Here is an 18644-nt window from a genome sequence, read left to right on the forward strand (position 1 = left end):
GTTGATAAGAATTTTTATTGCTTTTAACAGAATTCTCTTATTCTCACCAAGACTCCATTTATTTGATTCAAATGTAATTTATTCCTGTGATGCAAAGCTGAATTTTCAGCATCATTACAGTCTTCAGTCACATGATCCTTCAGAAATCATTCTAATATGATGATTTGCTGCTCAGAAACATTTCTTGTTATTATATATATTGAAAACAGTTGAGCTGCTTAATATTTTTGAGGAATGTGATACTTTTTTTTAAGGATTCTTTGATGAACATGACATTCAAAAGAACAACATTTGTTTGAAATAGAAATCTTTTGTAAGATTATAAATGTCTACTTTGTCTTTTGATCAATTCAATGCATCCTTGTTGAATAATAAAAGTATTTAATTTCCTTAACAACAGAAAAAAATCCTACTGACCCCAAACCTTTGAATGGTAATGTATAAAACATGAAACTGCAAGAGTTCACATTTATATTTATATTTCTAAGTGGTTGTATTTGGTATGTTACAGCACCACCTACTGGAAATGCTTACCAAGTCTAAAAATTTACCCAAAGACTTTTCCAGAGATGGAGCCAAGAGTTATATAAGGAAACATTTCGTGTCCAGTACTTAATCTTCACCCCCCCCCCCCTGAAGTAAATGCTAATAAAACTAATACAATCTTCCACTATATATCAAGCTATTAACATTTATTGCAGCGTGGCTTAAAATAGTGATACTTTCACATTCTTGTTCACATATACACATGGATTCCTTTAATACCATTTCTAAATTTAGTGTATTTCAGGATTTGCTCTTGAACATAAAAGGACTAATGTGTCTGTCTCCTTGTATTTCCTTCAGAATATTAAATATTACACATAATAGTCAAAATATGTCATTGTCATAAAATAGTTTAGGTTAATTCAGACTTGGGGTTAAAACATTTAACCTTCGCTTCGACTGAAGAAATGAAAGAAACAGAAGAACTTTAGTTGATGTTAAGTTCAAAAGGTTTGGATTTAAACGACACTCCTATCTTCCACTTATGAACTTAAATAAGCCCACGTTTCCTGTTCAGGTGTCATAAACCCTTCTCCCTCCCTCTGTGTTTATGTCAGTGGATGTCTGTGAACGTAGGCCTACCTCTCACTGTGATGATGAGAAGCCAGGGAGGGACGCTTAAGGCATTTCCTTCTTTTTGTGTGTGTGTTTGAGTGTCAGAATTTCTGTGCATTTGGGAATGGTTAAGCAAAGTTTTAAATGCAATAATGTTATAGTTTGAAATATGGTTTTCACTTGGATTCACAAATGTTGTTACTGAAACTGATGTGGACTTATGTTTAAAATCTGAGCTGTCTATACTCTCACACACAGATATTGTGGTAATAGTGTGGTATTCCTTAGTATTTTTTGTAGGAGCATTCAATCCCCAAAAAACTGCCTTCTAAATAGACAAACAGCCACTGACTCAACATTGACAATGAATGATCTCTGAATGACCTTCTATGTTAATCTATTTTCTAGTTTGAATTGACAGCACAAGCTCGTCAGGGGAGCGAAAACAAACACTCTCTCTGTTTTCTCTCACACAAACATACACAACCTGGCTCATTAACCTAATCTTGAAATCTCCTCTTTCTGTCCCCTTAACTTTTAACCGCTTCCGTCCCATTTTCCCTTAAAAAGATGCCTAATCGTAATCATATGTTTGCACGATGCCGTTTTCTACACCCTGCATAGGCGAGCTCGCGCGCTCACAGAAACGCACGCGCGCGCTTCATTAAAGCGAGCTGCAGTCAGTTCTATTCAAGTTTCTGCGGCGGACTGAAGGATGAACATGACTCATCTATAAAGGTCTTTTTAAAGATTGAAAACTGCTATTTATCTACGTTACGCATACTTTTCGACTAGTTTAAGTATTGTCTACGTCATATTTTAGAACAGCAAAGTATTCTTTATGGAATTAACTGTGGGGACGGATTCCTTCCTGGAATGTTTTGGCTCGCAAAATGTTTCGATTTGTCTATGTTTTGTTATTCATTTTCGCTCCAGGTAAGAATATCATTTCATTAATAGACGAGGGGATATTTAAATGCAAGACATATTTGGCTAACTTATGTTTAAAATGTATCGATTAGCAATGTTTTATATTCTTTTAAAGAACTATTTTATATATAATATCACAAAAAATGTACCATGGTAACCTTCAAATTCACTATAGGAGCCTACTGAACCATCAATAGTGCTAGTATCAGATGTACTGTGACTTTGAAATATGGTACTGAAAATCATGACCTAACTTTTAAATAAAAAAACATGTAATGCTGAATTATTGAAGATGATGAGGATAATGATGTTTCTCTGTAGGTAACACGTTAAACTTGAGGCAAGACTGTGGCGGTAAAATTCTTGGAGAGAGGAGCGGCTCAATCCGGTACTCTTTACCCCCAGACAGCCTTTTATTTAACAGATTTACCAACGAAAGCACAGAAAAACCGTTGGATGTTTCCTGCACTTGGATTATTGATGCACATAAAAACCAAATTGTTTGGATAGATGTCATTTCTGTTGGGAAAGGTGCTATTGGGATTCAGTTTGGAAATGGGGATACGCTGAGTTATGAAAAAGAGGAGCGGGCGTTATTCTCTGGCACTGGGAAAACCATCATTGAATGGAGCTTGAGAAGGACTGACAAACCATTTGCCACATTACATCTGAGTAAGTGTAATGAAGTCACTTACATGATGTTTTAAGACATAGTACTTAAATATGTTCTTTTGGACACATAGGCCAATTCCCAGTATCAAAATGGAATTCTTGGAAGTACCATAGAGTGCTATGTAAACACCATAGTACATGAATAGTCCATGGTAAAATTTAAAAGTACCATAGTATTACCATCACTATACCATGATAACGCAACAGTCCTTTTTTGTAAGGATATGGTACAGTAACTTCTTGGTAAGGGGTACCATGGTATGTCCAAAAAACTATGGAAGGACCATGATACTTTTTGTACACATATAATCTGCTAATCTTGTAAACACATCAGAAAAGAAACAAGTTTCTTATATGCTGATGTATTTTGTCATCAATAAAATATCAGAGTAAAATATTTTCTTATTAAAATTGTTATTAACACTATCATTCACAAGTTTGGGGTCAGCAAGATTTAAATTAATACTTGTATTCAGCAAGGATGCATTCATTGATCAAAAGTGACACCAACGTTTCAGTTAATTTCAAATTTCCAATTCATCAAAGAATTCTGAAAATTATCATTGTTTTCACAAAAATATTAAGCAGCACAACTGTTTTCAACATTGATAATATAATAAGCAACATTTCTTGAGCACCGATCAGCATTAGAATAATTTCTGAAGGATCATGTGACACAGTAATGTGAAAAGTATGAAAAACACCCAGTGAGAATGTTGTTGTATGTTTGTTTATTTCCCTTAGTGTAAGAATCTTGTCTTAAATAATCTCATAATTCCTGTTTCCATTCATCTCTGTGTGTTTTTTTCTCAGGATGGAACACGTCAGAGGTCAGTCACACTCTTGCTTTGATTCCTTACACCCACTTTGACGCTGACCCAGTGTCTCCCTCTTCGAGTGGCTCAAATGATGTAACCTACACCCCAGACATTCCAGTGAGCAGCAATGCTGCCCCCAAAACACAGACTCTCAGGGGCGAGAATATACGGCTGGGCGGAGGTGTGTCTGACCTGGCCGATAAGCACAGACCCCTCTTTCCACAGGAAATCACCAACAATGGACAGGAAACGGCTGGACCCTGGATCTCCGACCTCACACTCGCTGGCACACATTCTTATTTTGATACGCACACCAACTCTGCCCTTGACACATACATGAATACGCTCGTCGGGTCGTCCCATGAACCTTCTTTGGCTCCCACTGAAATACAATCACCATTGCTGTCTGTCCAAACTACAGCCACACAGGCAACTGATGTTGCGACAAAAACAAGTGCACTTTTAGCCACCACTGATGTTGCACACACTGAATTGCATAGAGGAAGTTCACACTCACAGCATACATATACACATGCATTTACCACAATTCAGTCCAAAAGGGCTAAAAGAGGTCATCCAAGTTCAGTGTTTCCGACTTCCAGCTTTATTACAGCAAGTCCACGAAACATTCAGCCATTTGACGAAACTTCTAAACATAAAGACTTCCTTAGTGACACTGTTGACAAGGCTAAAGCTACAACAGTGACGGTCCCTAAAAAGGATGTGTTTACAATATCAGAGAACGTCGGAACGAGTCAATTTCATGCAACTTTTTGGAGTTCGAACACAGTCACAGATGACGACCAGTCTACAGCATCGGAAATGGACAGGACCGATCGCTCTCCAAGGTCAACTAATCAAAATCAAACAATCTACGATGATTCGCTACTCACTCGTATTACGCCTGCCACAGTATCAAAGTTTCCAGACGTTAATCAAACCAACCCATTAGCATATTCTGATAGTGACACAACTGAGTACCCAGGTTACTCCACATCTCCAAGTGGAATAAGTGAGCCGACAATAAATCTTACCACTGAGAATGAGCCAACAACATCAAGAGAGTTCATGCATACTTCACGAAACACACTTGCAACTCCAACTTTAACTTCTTCGGAAGCATCAACCACCCGCATCTCACACACCATCCAAAGTCAGCACAATACAAGCACCCAAGAAACCAGTTCCGCATCTGCATCAACGTCTGATCTGACAGCACGCAACAATAGCGAAATCAGTACCTTCACCACTTTCCCAACTACCATCCCTCCAAACCTGACTCCTACTAGAAGTCCTAGTACACCAGAAGAGGACAAGGGTCAGTCATCATCTGGAAGTGATTGTCTCGGTCGTGCATGCACCTCGTATTTACCATCTACAGTGCGAGGAGAACAAGAAAGCCCCATTACCAACCCTCCATCAATCTCTTTGTCGAGTTCTGCAAGTCCTCAGATTAGTCCTAATGTGACATCTGACCTCATGGTTGAAGATAGCACTACAGATTTGAGATTTGAGAACCACACAGATGTAGAGGAACCTGAAGTGTCCCCATCACAAGTCCATAATACCAACACAAGATCAAGTATGCATACTGAATTCCCTATATACACGTTTACAACTCAGTATTCAACTCCATCTTCTGAAAACACACAGAGCAATGTGGGATTTTCTGATGCAACTGATATCAACAAGATGAGTACTGGTCCAACAGTAGGCGTTAGTCATTTGAGTCCTACTCAGACTAGTGCGACAAGTTCGAAGACAACACTTGGATTATCGTCATTTAATGACATTCATAATGGATCAACAAAAAACACTAATGGCTTTACTGCCCACACTACCATATCATTGAGTACTTCATCATCTGACATCACAGCTCCCTACATCTCTCAGGTCAGTACAACTGATCCTGTCTTTCAGACAAGCCCACCTGTTAGTACGACTACTACACATTGGGAAACCAGTCAGACCTCTGCGGTTCACCCACCTTCGATAACTACACTGCAGATGAATCCACATGCCACATCCACAGAAACGACTTCAGCCCGGGTCCATACACATATTCCAGTGCCTCAACCCAGCACTGTCAGACCTCCCCAACATATGACCACAAGCTCTTATCTTATTCAAACAAAAGCACACACAGTATCTACTCAAGCAGTCACCCAAACATCTCAGATCATTTCTACTGCATCCAGCTTTGACAGGAAGTGGCCACACGGACGGCATTATTTCATAGTGGAGGACCAGCCAGCAGTCATCAAGGGTGAGCAACATTTCCGTCAATTTTGCTTTCTCCAAGACTCCTAATTCATCACTTTTCCACATTTCTGAGTGAAAAAACATTTGTTGTTCTGTTTTTCAGAGAAAACATTTCAAGTACTCTTACAAATCATCTTGGAAGGGGATTATGTCCCTAGTCTGAGACTGTTTGAGGTGAAACCATTTGAATGACTTTATATACACTACTGTTCAAAAGTTTGGTATTATTATTATTATTATTTAAAGAAGGCTGTATTTATTTGATCAAAAATACAGTAAAAACAGTAATATTGAGAAATATTATTACAATTAAAAATCATTCACACCTTCAGAAATCATTCTAATCTGCTGATTTGGTGCTCATGTTGAAAACAGCTGTGCTTAATATTTTTGTGGAAACCTTGGTAAAACATTTTCAGGATTCTTTGAGGAATAGAAAGTTCAAAAGAACAGAATTTATGAGTATTGAAATATAGATCATGCATTATAAATGTCTTTACTGTCTGTTTTGATCAAATTAATGCATTTTTTCTGAATTTTAATTAAAAAAAAATGTCGTACTAACCTCAAACTTTTGAACGGGATGCACATTCATGTCAGAGGATGGTTGATGTCATTTGATTGGCGTTGCAATAATGTTTGGTAATCATCCACTCCTGCAGGTGGAGACATTTCTTCAGAGACTTTCTGGATTTAAGAATCAACATGTGACCTGGCACAGGTAAAAAGCTTTACTGGTCTGTAATTGGTGTTCATCTGTTTGGAGATGTGCATTGAAGTCACTGTGAGTTAGCTGAGTGACTAGATTTGACTGTAATTATTGATTAAACTTTTCATTCAGTGAGTCTTTGAGAAGAAGTTGTTAATATAAATGAACAAAATTTTCTTTTTAATGTAATTTGAGTGTTTTGACTGACTGTCTAAACTTTAAGGGGCCATTACACAACACCGTTTTCAACAAAAACATAAAAATTTGTATGCGTTTTGGCTGTTCATTTACAGGACAACAGTGTTTTGGGGGCCTGAAAATGCAAACTTTTGAAAACGGGTTTCAAAGTGCAAGTTTTTGAAAACGATACCTCTATTGTCTCTGTGTAAACTACAAAAACACGAATTTGTGAAAACAACAATGTCAGCGGTGCGTATTACATGTTCAGTCTTAAAGGGATACTCCACTTTAAAATGAAAATTCTGTCATCATATACTCACCCTCATGAAGAATGTCAGTAACCAGACAGTTTCTGGTACCATTGACTTCCATAGTATATATTTTTTTCCTACTATGGAAGTCAAAAACTGTCTGGTTACTGACATTCTTCTAAATATCTTCCTTTCTGTTCAGCAGAAGAAAGAAATTCATACAGGTTTGAAACAACATGAGGGTGAGTAAATGATGACAGAATTTTCATTTTAAAGTGGAGTATCCCTTTAAGGCGCGCAGTGTTTCTTTACAAAGTGACATCGCCAACTACTGGCCTAGCATGAATAACACAGCGGTTTTAGTCGTTTTCGCGGATCCTTGTGAACAGGGATCGTTTCGACAATCGAAGGAAACGCTTTTCCATTTTAAGTACATTGTTGTCATGTAAACGTACCCTAAATATATGTAACCCCTATAGGATCATAATTAAACTGCAAAGAGTTCATGGGATTGTGATAGAAATGCCAATGCAAAATGATGCTAAATAAAACCATATTTTTTTTATAAAACAGAATATTATTAAATATTTATTGTATTATTAGGATACGTAAAATATAATATTATTAAATATAAATCATTAAAACAATCAAAATATAATACCTATTTTAGGTTTAAAATCTCAGGGAGTACTTAAGTAATTAAGTATTTAATTTAAGTCGCAGTGGTTCAGAAGACAAAAAGATTGTAAAAACCTGATCTAAAATATCTAGGTGGTTGATGACTTGTTAATTAAGTGCTTTTGATTGACTCTGTCATGGGTGTTTTCATCAGTGGTCCAGTTCTGCAAACAGTAGTTCAATTCCAAACAGTGGAAGCGCTCTCCTGGCTGGGAAGGGTGGAGTCTCTATTACAGGAGGCGGGGTTAAACCCACTACCGAAGAGAGGATTACTTGTGGGAGGAGTTAGAGTGAAAAATATTACTGTGGGAGGTGAGTGTTGAACAACCTTAAGATCTTAACCAGTTACTTTTTTTTTAATACCTCTAGCATTTATTCGTATCTTATGGAGCCCCTATGGGAGCATGGTGGTTAAAAAAAACGTGAGATAGATGAAAAAAATATTTTGAATGCTTTTTGCATTTGCTCGCAAAACATTTGCGTTCTCTTGCATTACATTTGTGTCGCTCAAGAAACTTTGCATTTGCTCTCAAAATCACTTAAATATAGTTTGTTTCTTCCACCTCATATTATTTCCACAAAGTTTCACTGGGGAATGCAATACTTTTTCAAGAGAATGCAAAAGCATTGGAAAATAATTTCCCCTCCCGTTTAATTTCCCTTTAAATCCCTTTAGGATATCTCAAACTATCTTTGTTTCTTTCTTTCTCAGGTTTGCAGACAGATGTTTGTGAATGGTTGTTTGAATGTCCTTCTGGGTTCCAGTGTGTTTCTTCGAAGAGTAATATCACATGTACATCAGTGTGCCACTCTGAATACTGTAAACATCAGGGCATCTGTGTCCATCGCCTCGGGCAACAGCCTATCTGCCAGTAAGTTACATGTACAGTTACAGTACATACAGTGTAGTTTGAAAATCTGGTCCTCATTGCAGGTCAACATCTTCCCATTTATCAAGGAAGAAACCTTCTGATGGATCAACACTATCTCACGACCAATTCGTACGAATTCGTACGAATGATAAAAAGTTGGCTAATTCGTACGAATTCGTACGAGTGAGGTTGTACGAATTCGTACGAATTAGCCAACTTTTTTGTACGATTTGTCTAAACCCACGTGATGGGTAGGTTTAGGGGCGGGGTCAGGGGTAGGTCATTCGTATGAATTCATACGAATCGGGAAAATCGTAAAATATGTACGATTTTGCAAAAATCTACTAATTCGTACGAGTGAGGTCGTATGAATTCGTACGAATTACCCACCTCGTAGAATTTGTACGTTTTCCCGTGAGATCAGGTTGGATACATATAGCTTTTAAATGCACCTTTCCAGGAGAACTAATTAAAAATACTTGCTGAAGTGACCTGCAGGTTTGACTAAACTCTGTCTTTCTGCAGGTGTCCTGTTGGGGAGGATTACTGGTATATGGGGCAGCGCTGTGACCTCCACATGACCCGACCGCGTTTGGTGGGCATTTGTTTTGGGGTACTGGTCGCTGTCACTACAGTCATGGCTCTTCTGTCTTATCTCGCAGTGCGCCGTTTTAAAAGCAAGCTTATGCAAGCCAAAGTGGAACAAACACGCAGCAGGTATCTCCCACAAACACACGCTCACTCCCATAAAGTCATCTGTTGTAGCCTTGTTTTGTTATTGGAAATAGTGTGCAGGAAATCATTGGCTAGTTAAAACAAACCATAGGTTGAGATAGCACCACTGAAAGTGACACAGGGAGGGACGGGGTCAAGTGAACACACACAGACATTCTTAAAGGGGTGGTTCAGGATTTTGGACATCGGACCTCATTTACAAGTTAGCCTGGGTGTTATTTATCAGTGGAGACAGTTTTCAAAAAATTTCACCCAGTCCTCCCAGTTGCATAGTTCGCCGGTGCTAGGCTAGCACGAGTCAACGGTATCTGCTAGCTTGCCATTAAAACAGTTTTACCCACTCCACAGTACACCAAAAGCAAATAAATTAAAACGCCAGACTACCGATGTAAATGTCTGTTGAGAGAACTGGGAGGACTGGGTGAAAATTTTTTAAAACTGTCTCCACTGATAAATAACACCCAGGCTCACTTGGAAATGAGGTCCGATGTCCAAAATCCTGAACCACTCCTTTAAATGTATATACTTCTGTCTTCTGTATGTTTGGATAAAGTTATCGCAGATTCAATCACTTTGATGAGCTTTCGGCTCGTTTTTGGGGAAGGTCCTGGCCAGGCTCTGAGGATTCGTTGGATAACCCTGCCTTCACTCGCTCAGATGAATTATTACATCTGAGAGCTCTTGATCGTACCTGCTGTTACCACGATGACACTCTTTCTGTGGTATCCACATACCATGGAAGTGGAACACACCTCAACACCATATATCCTCATGGGTACCGTAAGATTATTTGCATATTATTGTATAAACAATTGTTTTTTGGACATGGTGCCATGGTAATATGACGGCAATCTTGAAAATACACTGTCAATATCATGGTACACTACTGCTCAAAAATTTGGGGCTGGTAAGATTTTTATTGTTTTGGTGTTTACTCACCAAAGCTGCATGTAGTTTATTCCTGTGATGCAAAGCTGAGTTTTCAGCATCATTACTCCAGTCATCAGTGTCACATGATACTTCTGAAATCAATTTAATACTTAGTTCTTAAGAATATTTAGTGCTTAATATTTTTGTGGAAACCATGATACATTTTTTCCAGGATTATTCAATGAATGGAAAGTTTAAAAGAACAGCATTTATTTAAAATAGGAATCTTTTGTCACATTATAAACGTCTTTACTGTCAATTTTGATCAATTTAATGAGCCCTTGCTGAATAAAACAATTCATTTCTTTCAACATCAAAAAAAAAACAACCAAATATTTGATCAGTAGTGAATATTCCAAAGTACCATATAAATAGAGTAAGTTGTTTATGTTTGGGCTTACAGTTCTCAGTATGGTTGGGATCTCAGCAACTGCAGCTTGGCGGATGGTGTGATGGATTCTGGGAAGGCTAGTGACCTGTCGGTGTGTAGCTGGCCGATCGAGCCGATTCAATGGACGCCATTCCCTTTACTGCAGCAGCTCACCAGGAATACAACTACGGTAAGACACAAATACAGACTCGATATCTATATTGTTGTAATTGAATGACACAAAACTGTGCTGATTATCCAGGTGAAAGCGTCTCGTCCTCGCTCTTACTGTGAAGGAATGGAACTTGTAGATTTAGAGAAGAGCTGGACAGCTTAACGGAGATTCAGAAAAACAGTACAACTTCTGGCCAAGTGTGAGAATATTTCATCTGTGTGAGAATATTTAATCTGTTTAAGGAACACCATTGTTGTACCATATACATCCATCTTAATAAAATCTCTTATAAAAAAAAAAATGACTTTTTTAAATTTGATCTGCTTCCAGTGTACTCTGCAAAATGTACACTACCGTTGGGGTCAGTAAGGTTTCTTCATACTTTTATTTATCAAGGACACATTCAATTGTTCTTTTGAACTTTATTATGAATCACAATTTCCACAAAAAAATTAAGCTGCACAATTGTTTTTCACATTGAAAATAATAAATGTTTCTTGACCAGCAAATCATAATATTAGAATGATTTCTGAAGGATCATGTGACACTGAAGACTGGAGTATTGATGATGAAAATTCAGCTTTGCATCACAGGAATAAATGACAGCTTAAATGTATTACAACAGAAAACAGTTCTTTTAAATTGTACTAATATTTCACAATATTACTGTTTTTACTGTATTTTTGATCAAATAAATGGAGCCTTGTTGAGCATTAGAGAATTCTTTAAATCCCACCAACCCAAAATTTTTGAATGTTTGAATTTTTGAACCCTGGAGTTAAGAGAACCCAGACATGTCAAATGAATGAGGCAGTGAGACGCTTAAGTTTTCCGATTAGCTAATATGCAAAAACATGGGTTCAATTTCAGTCATAGTCATGTGTGACCCAGGCCAGACTCTAATTTCACCATCCTGTTCTGCCCTCATTAAGTCTAAAATCAATCCACTTAAACCCCGTTGCTCCAGGCCTTCTGTCCTATCAATTGTGTTGTCAGTTAATTTGTATAAAATTGTCTGTTAAATCACCCAATCTAATAGACTCACATAAAATGTACACCAAAGACCGAATGCAATTTGCTACTATACTGCACTGAGTATTTCTCTTTTGAGGATAATAAAAATTTGAAGTTACCAAACACTAGCATACAGTATCAGCTTAAAAGTTCTAGTTTGTGTTTTATGATTTAAAACATCATTACATTAAGTTTTACCACTGGCTGGAATTTGCATATGTCTGAGCACTGACTTGAGAGTCATGCATTATGTTTTTACTGGATTGATTTTACGATTCATATGGATCTAGAAATGGTGGAAGAGTGTCTGTTTTTGACATGACAGATGCACTTTGCTGCTCATGTGGCCATTGAGAGTATTGCATCCGAAAAAACATCCAAGGACAAGGTTCACTGCTCACTTCTGCATAAAGACAGCAGAAGGTCAATAAACAGCACCAATTAATAGCCACCTTAATTAAGTACATAAAGCTAAAAGCAAATAATATGCATATTCAGTGAATGTAATAGCTACTCTTCACTCAGATCTTTCATATAGCTTTTCAAATAGCAGCATTTCATTTCACACTGGAGTTGTTCTTCTTGTCGCAGTGCCACTTTGAGACACATATGAGGGCTCTTTCACAGCATTTTGCATGTGCGCAATGTCATTCCCAGAATTTTGCGCGTGCACTGGGCTTTTACTGGGATTTACTGAGTTGAGTTTATAGTTCTGCAACAGCATGACTCCATTTTCCGGCTTGACTGAATTTTGTGCATTTGGTAACACAAACCCTTTCTCGGTGCTCAGCGAGTTCTGTATGTGCGGAAGCACTCTTTCCGATTTCACGGAGTTCTGACGATTTGTAAAACTGTTATTAGCAATGACAGAGTTGTGAAAATGTGCAAAACCATGGCCGGTGCTGACGGAGTTGTGCGCGGGCGCGTGAGTAGCTGTGTGTGCAAGCCCGCGTCCCAGGGCGTACAGCCCGAGGTCGTTCCCTTGACGGGCAGGGGAGGGTTCGCGAGACCGGGAGTCAGACGAGCGGTTTTGACCCTGCCTCCAGCGGTAGCGGGAACGGTAGCTGGACGAGCGGTGATGCTGCAGGGAATGCGTGCTGGATTGGAGTGTGCGATGCGAACGCGCTCTCAACACACGGTGTGTATCGATGAACAGGTGCACGGTCAGGACTCCCACAGTCTCCGCTATGATGAAGGAAAGAGCGCCGCAGTAGAAGCTCCAGCCGTACCAGTGACTGCGCTTGGACTCGCTCTGGTTGGGGTCGCCAGCGTTGGACGAGATGTACACGATAATGCCAATGATGTTGCTGAGACCTGAAAGAAATACATGCGATCAGTTGTCCTTCTTTTTCTGCAATCCACGTCGGTGGACTGTTTCAAACCTAGTTATAAATTGGGGACATATTTGTTAAAAAATGTGCCTAGAAGTAAGCTAAATGTCCGTAGAAGTTATCATGTTGGGATGATTAAAGGTGCCCTTATCAGAGAGGGGGTACAGAACATGATATCCACAGAAGCCTACAGAGGGGGACCCAAAATCAAATCATGCTTCGGTAAATCATAAAGAGTAGAAATTATGAGATACTAAGTCATAATTATGAAATAAAAGTCAAAATTGTGGGAAAAATAAGTCATAACTATGAAATGAAAAGTAAAGTTATAATTGACGTCAAATTTTTATGACATAATTACAACGTTTTATCATTATTTTAACTATGTCATAAGTGGTTTTGTCAATGACCTTAGTCATAATTTTTACCTTTTGTCATATTTGACTTTTTATCTCACAATTTCTACTCTTTATGCCATTATTATGACTTTTCTGTCATAATTCACCCTTCTCCAGGAGTTTGATTGACAGGCAATCTCACCAATCATATCTGCGAATCTACCATTTTGCCCAACAAACAAACCAGACTGGAGAGTCCAAGTGACTACAGTGACTCAACCTTAAGTTTGTGAAGTGACGAGAATACTTTTTGTGCGCAAAAAAACAAACAAAAATAACGACTTTATTCAACTATTAATTTTCTTCTTAAATTTATCAAGCGACGAGAATACTTTTTGTGCGAAAAAAAAAATTCAATATTGACTTTATTTAACTATTCATTTTCCTCTCTGTGGGCTTCTGAGTGAGTTCACCTAGTGTAACAGCGCAGCGCTTCTGGGTTGTACGTCAGAACGTAGGCTCACTATTGGCCGCCGCTGGTCATGTGTGTGATGCTGGCCAATAGTGAGCCTACGTTCTGACGTACAACCCAGAAGCGTTGCGCTGTTACACTACGTGAACTCACTCAGAAGCCCACACAGAAGAAAATGAATAGTTGAATAAAGAATATTGAATTTTTTTTTTCGCACAAAAAGTATTCTCGTCGCTTGATAAATTTAAGGTTGAGCCACTGTAGTCACTTGGACTATTTTAACGATGTTTTTACTAACATTTCTGGGATGGCAGATGCAATTACTTGAACTTGAAAAATGGTGTACATTGACTTCTTTCTGTGGTTGAAACAACATAACTTCTGATGTTCATTTATGTTTATTTCGTGCTATAACTAGTAGGAAGAGATTATCGGTTCACGTGCTGCTTGAACTGAGGCGCTACAGCAATCAGTCACGACACAAAGAGCAACAAAATGGTATTTATAGTTTAAAATTTCTTAAAAAATGTAAACATTTGAAAGCTAAGACATTTTATTTCATACCAAAAGTAACTTGTCTTGTTTGTCGACGCGTTGTCAGTGTCCTCTTTGCTCCGCGATTTAGTTTTCACTGCATGAGAGCGCCATGGCTTGTCAGACATACCAACAGTAACTAAGGGGGGGCAGGTCTTTGCTAAGGGTCTGTTATGATTTACCAAAGCATGATATTTTGTGTAGCATGTGGCCGAAATTAGCTTCCATGTCATTGCCATAAATTTGGTTACAGTGCCACCTACTGGTCAAAGGCTAAAAAGTTACAAATATTGCAAAATCTTAACCTTTCAATGGGCTGCTATTGGAGTGGCTCACCCTGTGATTGCCATATATTCATATTAAGATGTATTTGAAAATAACATCTATGGTGCATACCCATTTAAAGAACTATGTAAAAGTCTATATATGTGCATAGACATACCAGCTGAAACAAAAAAGATGCCTGCACACAGGATGACGTTGTGTCGGCTCTTGTAGAACTCGCTGGCGGCTACACACACTCCACCAATGAACAGCAGTCCCACACTCATTATAGGGAAAAGACTAGAGGCACGCACAGCACCTGCCACACACACACAACAAAAATGTATACGTAACTGATTGTTCTATTAGTGTATATATTTTTGTCTTTTCACATACAAGTACATTAGTGTCTCTGATCTAAAGTCAGTATTTGTTGTGGGCTACACTTTATTTAAGGTGTCCATGTTACAGTGTAATTATGCATTTAAGTATTGTGATATATTAATTAACTACATGTTAGGAATAGGATTGGGGATTGGCTTATGCATAATTATGCATATTTTATAGTTATTACTACAGTAATTAAATGTAACGTGTAACAAGGTCACTGTGATTTATCGAAATAATTGAACTGAAAGTCAAATGTTGCTATAATTTTTCTAACTAATGTAAAATCATAATGACTCAATATGGGATCTCATTCATACATTGTAGTTTTTTTTACAGTGAATATGAAAAATGTCTTCAGAATCCATCATTTTCATATTTTAACCACTTTTAACAGTGACGATAACTCCAGTAACTGGTATTTAATTGGGCACTATAGAGTTTTAAGTGTTATTTTTATCATATGTTTTTTATTGCATGTGTTTGACTTGTAATTAAATGCCAAACATTTGCAGATACTCACGTAGTAGATATTCCGCAGCATCTTGTTCATAATCTGCGTCCTCTGGGAAATGATCAATGCTCTTACAAACCCCAATAAACATGCCTGTAAGAAACACACACACACACACACACATCCAGACGCCTTCACAGTCACACATGCGTCAGTTAATGGCCAATGCCATTTTCCACATGATTGGCCTAATGCTATCAAATCATTAACAATATCAATATCCTCCCATCTAATTAGTCATTCTCAAAACACACAGACGGGCAAACACTCTATTTCTCTTTTAAATGGGCAACACATTTTCTCTTTTTCTTATAGTGTCATTCCACATATCAAAAATCATGAACTAAGCTGATTAAAGAGGCACTGATTTAAAAAGTGGGTCTCCATTGCTCTTTTTATAGTTGTGTTCAACAACAAAATCAACAAAATGGTCACCACATGGGCGTACATGTTACTGTGTGAGGTAGATGCCACATATATACATGTTTAGGAACTGTATTTCTGTTGATGTGTGCATTGACATCTGTAGAGAAAGTGTATAGTCTGTGCCAACCATCTTTCATAACTGTCTATTCATCATAAACATCAGCTTTCGCATTTACTCTCGTAAAGTGAACGCTGCCACTTTGATGCCCTTTTAACAGAGTGAACGCTTCATTACACATTCCATTAAAAGAATTGACGATGAACTGATATAGGTCAGAGAGTAGGGTGTGAGAGATGGGTCGAAACTAGAGAAAGTAAAAATAATTAAATCAATAATGAAATAAATAAATCATCCAACAGGAAAGGGGTTTGTCTTGGCTCCAACTTTGATACATTTATAGCCAACACACTACAACAAAAAAAGTGATGTGGTAAAATGAGAGTCATGGTAATAAGCGAGAGATGATATAGGATAATAGATATACTGTATAATAGAGAATATTGAATAGTGTTTACTATATTCATGAGTAATCTAAAATACTTCAAAGACTAGCATGATACTAGCATGGAACATGTAAAAAAAAAAAACATGGTAAAACTATTGTACAATGAAAAAAGTAGCAAGGTGATTTTTGATACTTTTATGAATATTGGTTACACTTCATTTTAAAGTATCTTTGTTACACTGTAATTATACATTTAAGTACCGAGTAATATTAAGTAACTACATGGTTTAGGGTTAGTTGCATAATCATGCATAATTTATAGTTATTAACAATGACACTGTAAGTGTAAAACAAAGTGTTATTTAAATGATTCAATACATTAAATTAAATCAACCATAAAATCTCAACCAATAAAGGTTTCATAACCTTTCTGTCATTTCATTCATTCATTTGATGAATACCAATTTTTTCCAATATCACAGTTTTATTGCAACACTAACTTATCATGTTAGAAATATTACCTAAACATATCATATTTTAGATATTGTTATCATGTCATCCACATAAAAAGCAGTTTTGAAAAGAATGTACCTTCCATGCAGCACTGTCTCCAGAGCCCTGAGTGCGTAAGTACCTCTTCATTCTTTCGGTTCGTGTCATTGTCATTGACGCTCTTGGTTCTGCAGACCCCACGCGAGTACAGCCAGTAGTCGGTGCCCACCGCGATGGTCATCAGGCTGAAGGCCGCGAAAGCCCCCGCCGTGGTGAGGAGCATCTGCACTCCACGGTTACACACCCTCATCCTGAACTCTGCTGTTTCTCTGGCATCAGAGTACACTTGTGAGGGCCACGACCGGCTTATCCACAAGGAAATTCATTGGTTTTAATGAACTCTCACATGTCAGTGAAGTTTTGGCACGCGTCCCTCATGCTGTGAGACAGACAATTCGGGTTTATCTCCTTCAAGTAGGTAAATCCTCATTTTGACGCTCCAAACTTACCTTACACGTCAACAATCAACTCCAAGAATAACTTTCTCCCAAAAGTCATTGCGGTGATGTCAGATTTTCTCCGTATTCCCTCAGATAAGTGAAGTTTGCCCATGACTGACGTGTGCGCATTCCCGTGGGACATGCTGAGGTGGTTTTGGTGGAGTTTCTGGTGGGTCTCTGTTCGTGCTTGTGAATGTAAAGCACCGCCTCTTACTTTGCGCTCGATAGTGCAAAGTTACGCAATGTAAAAGAGCATCTGTACATGCACTAGCTAACAAATTAACTCGACGTCATTTTAATAACTCGACGGACTTTTAATTGCGTATAAAAGGCGACGCGTTAATAGCAACACGATTTTAGCGCATATTTAATTGATGTTTAATGTATTGCTCTTTTTTAGACCACTTTAAATTTAATTAGTGTTAAAAAACTTATTTCGGTCCTCAGACAATTTTTCAAATCAAAAATGTTATATCTTATAAAAAACTATGAAATCGTCAATGAAATCATATAAAATGATTGTAAAATAGATGGACACTGCTATTATAATTATATTTTTTTTTTTACAGGTATACATTATTAAGATGCTACATTGTAGCGTATTATTCAGAATTCTGCTTATGTAAAAGTTCTAATGGTCATCTTGAATGTAACATGAACGATAATGTTAAGCCTGCCGTATGTTTCATAATCTATAGTTTGCTTTATGTAATACTTTTTGCTTTATATAATACTTTTATTCTCAGGAAACTAATTGTGTCCCAGTGATGACTTACTACAATGACTGATATATTAAAACCATGGATACTATATTTTTTAAAAATAGATTTAACTCTGTATTTTACAAAAATAATAATAATTGTCCCAGTTTTTCAGTATCGTGTATACACACACACGTTGGGTTTCTGCTGTGTTTTATGGGGACATTCCATAGACACAATGGTTTTTATACTGTACAAACTGTATATTCTATCCCCTTACACTAACACCTAAACCTACCCATCACACAAAACTTTCTGTATGATTTATACACTTGTTTCCTCATGGGGACCAAAAATAAATGTCCTCACAAGGTCAAAATTTACTTGTGTCGGGACATTTGGTCCCCATAACACAGCCCAGGACACAAATGAAAATAAAATGCTAGAAAACAATCCTATAATTTTCAGATAAATTTCAGACCATTTCTTGTTCAAGTTTCTTGTGAATGGGCCCCCATAGGATTAAAGGGACTCATAACCCA

General features: G+C 37.6%; 2 protein-coding genes across 4 annotated transcripts; one reads left to right on the forward strand and one right to left on the reverse strand.

Annotated features, from left to right (window-relative positions):
- The first annotated feature begins 1695 nt into the window (after positions 1 to 1695).
- Positions 1696 to 11125, forward strand: LOC307173149 (uncharacterized protein). 2 transcript variants are annotated; one of them, XM_079896017.1, is made up of 11 exons: positions 1696 to 2037; positions 2353 to 2703; positions 3517 to 5787; positions 5887 to 5957; positions 6446 to 6504; positions 7756 to 7913; positions 8314 to 8473; positions 8999 to 9190; positions 9762 to 9983; positions 10542 to 10698; positions 10771 to 11125. In XM_079896017.1, exons 1-11 carry the CDS (start codon positions 1995 to 1997, stop codon positions 10843 to 10845), a joined length of 3759 nt encoding a protein of 1252 aa, XP_079752143.1. In that variant the 5' UTR covers positions 1696 to 1994; the 3' UTR covers positions 10846 to 11125. The 2 variants fall into 2 exon arrangements, with proteins under 2 accessions (XP_079752143.1, XP_079752144.1); XM_079896018.1 differs by having other exon boundaries at positions 1881 to 2037; positions 9813 to 9983.
- Positions 11126 to 11372: 247 nt separating this feature from the next.
- Positions 11373 to 17578, reverse strand: cacng3a (calcium channel, voltage-dependent, gamma subunit 3a). Of its 2 annotated transcripts, XM_079896044.1 has the most exons (5): positions 17411 to 17458; positions 17001 to 17230; positions 15547 to 15630; positions 14815 to 14955; positions 11373 to 13011 (listed from the first exon to the last, which is right to left on the reverse strand). In XM_079896044.1, exons 2-5 carry the CDS (start codon positions 17209 to 17211, stop codon positions 12260 to 12262), a joined length of 1188 nt encoding a protein of 395 aa, XP_079752170.1. In that variant the 5' UTR covers positions 17212 to 17230; positions 17411 to 17458; the 3' UTR covers positions 11373 to 12259. The 2 variants fall into 2 exon arrangements, with proteins under 2 accessions (XP_079752170.1, XP_079752169.1); XM_079896043.1 differs by having other exon boundaries at positions 17001 to 17578.
- Positions 17579 to 18644: the final 1066 nt, after the last annotated feature.

This window comes from Squalius cephalus, assembly GCF_949319135.1.
Source record: "Squalius cephalus genome assembly, chromosome: 2".
NCBI classification, from domain to species: Eukaryota; Metazoa; Chordata; class Actinopteri; order Cypriniformes; family Leuciscidae; genus Squalius; species Squalius cephalus.

What these genes read in the sequence shown, in the direction of transcription:
- LOC307173149 (XM_079896017.1), top strand. Translation starts at nt 1,995, where the DNA reads ATGTTTCGATTTGTCTATGTTTTGTTATTCATTTTCGCTCCAG. An exon ending in GTTATTCATTTTCGCTCCAG is followed by an intron (nt 2,038 to 2,352) that starts GTAAGAATATCA and finishes GTTTCTCTGTAG; the next exon opens with GTAACACGTTAAACTTGAGG. An exon ending in GTGGAACAAACACGCAGCAG is followed by an intron (nt 9,191 to 9,761) that starts GTATCTCCCACA and finishes GTTTGGATAAAG; the next exon opens with TTATCGCAGATTCAATCACT.
- cacng3a (XM_079896043.1), bottom strand. Translation starts at nt 17,211, where the DNA reads ATGAGGGTGTGTAACCGTGGAGTGCAGATGCTCCTCACCACGGCGGGG. An exon ending in GAGACAGTGCTGCATGGAAG is followed by an intron (nt 15,631 to 17,000) that starts GTACATTCTTTT and finishes TGTTTCTTACAG; the next exon opens with GCATGTTTATTGGGGTTTGT. An exon ending in CATCTTTTTTGTTTCAGCTG is followed by an intron (nt 13,012 to 14,814) that starts GTATGTCTATGC and finishes TATTTCTTTCAG; the next exon opens with GTCTCAGCAACATCATTGGC.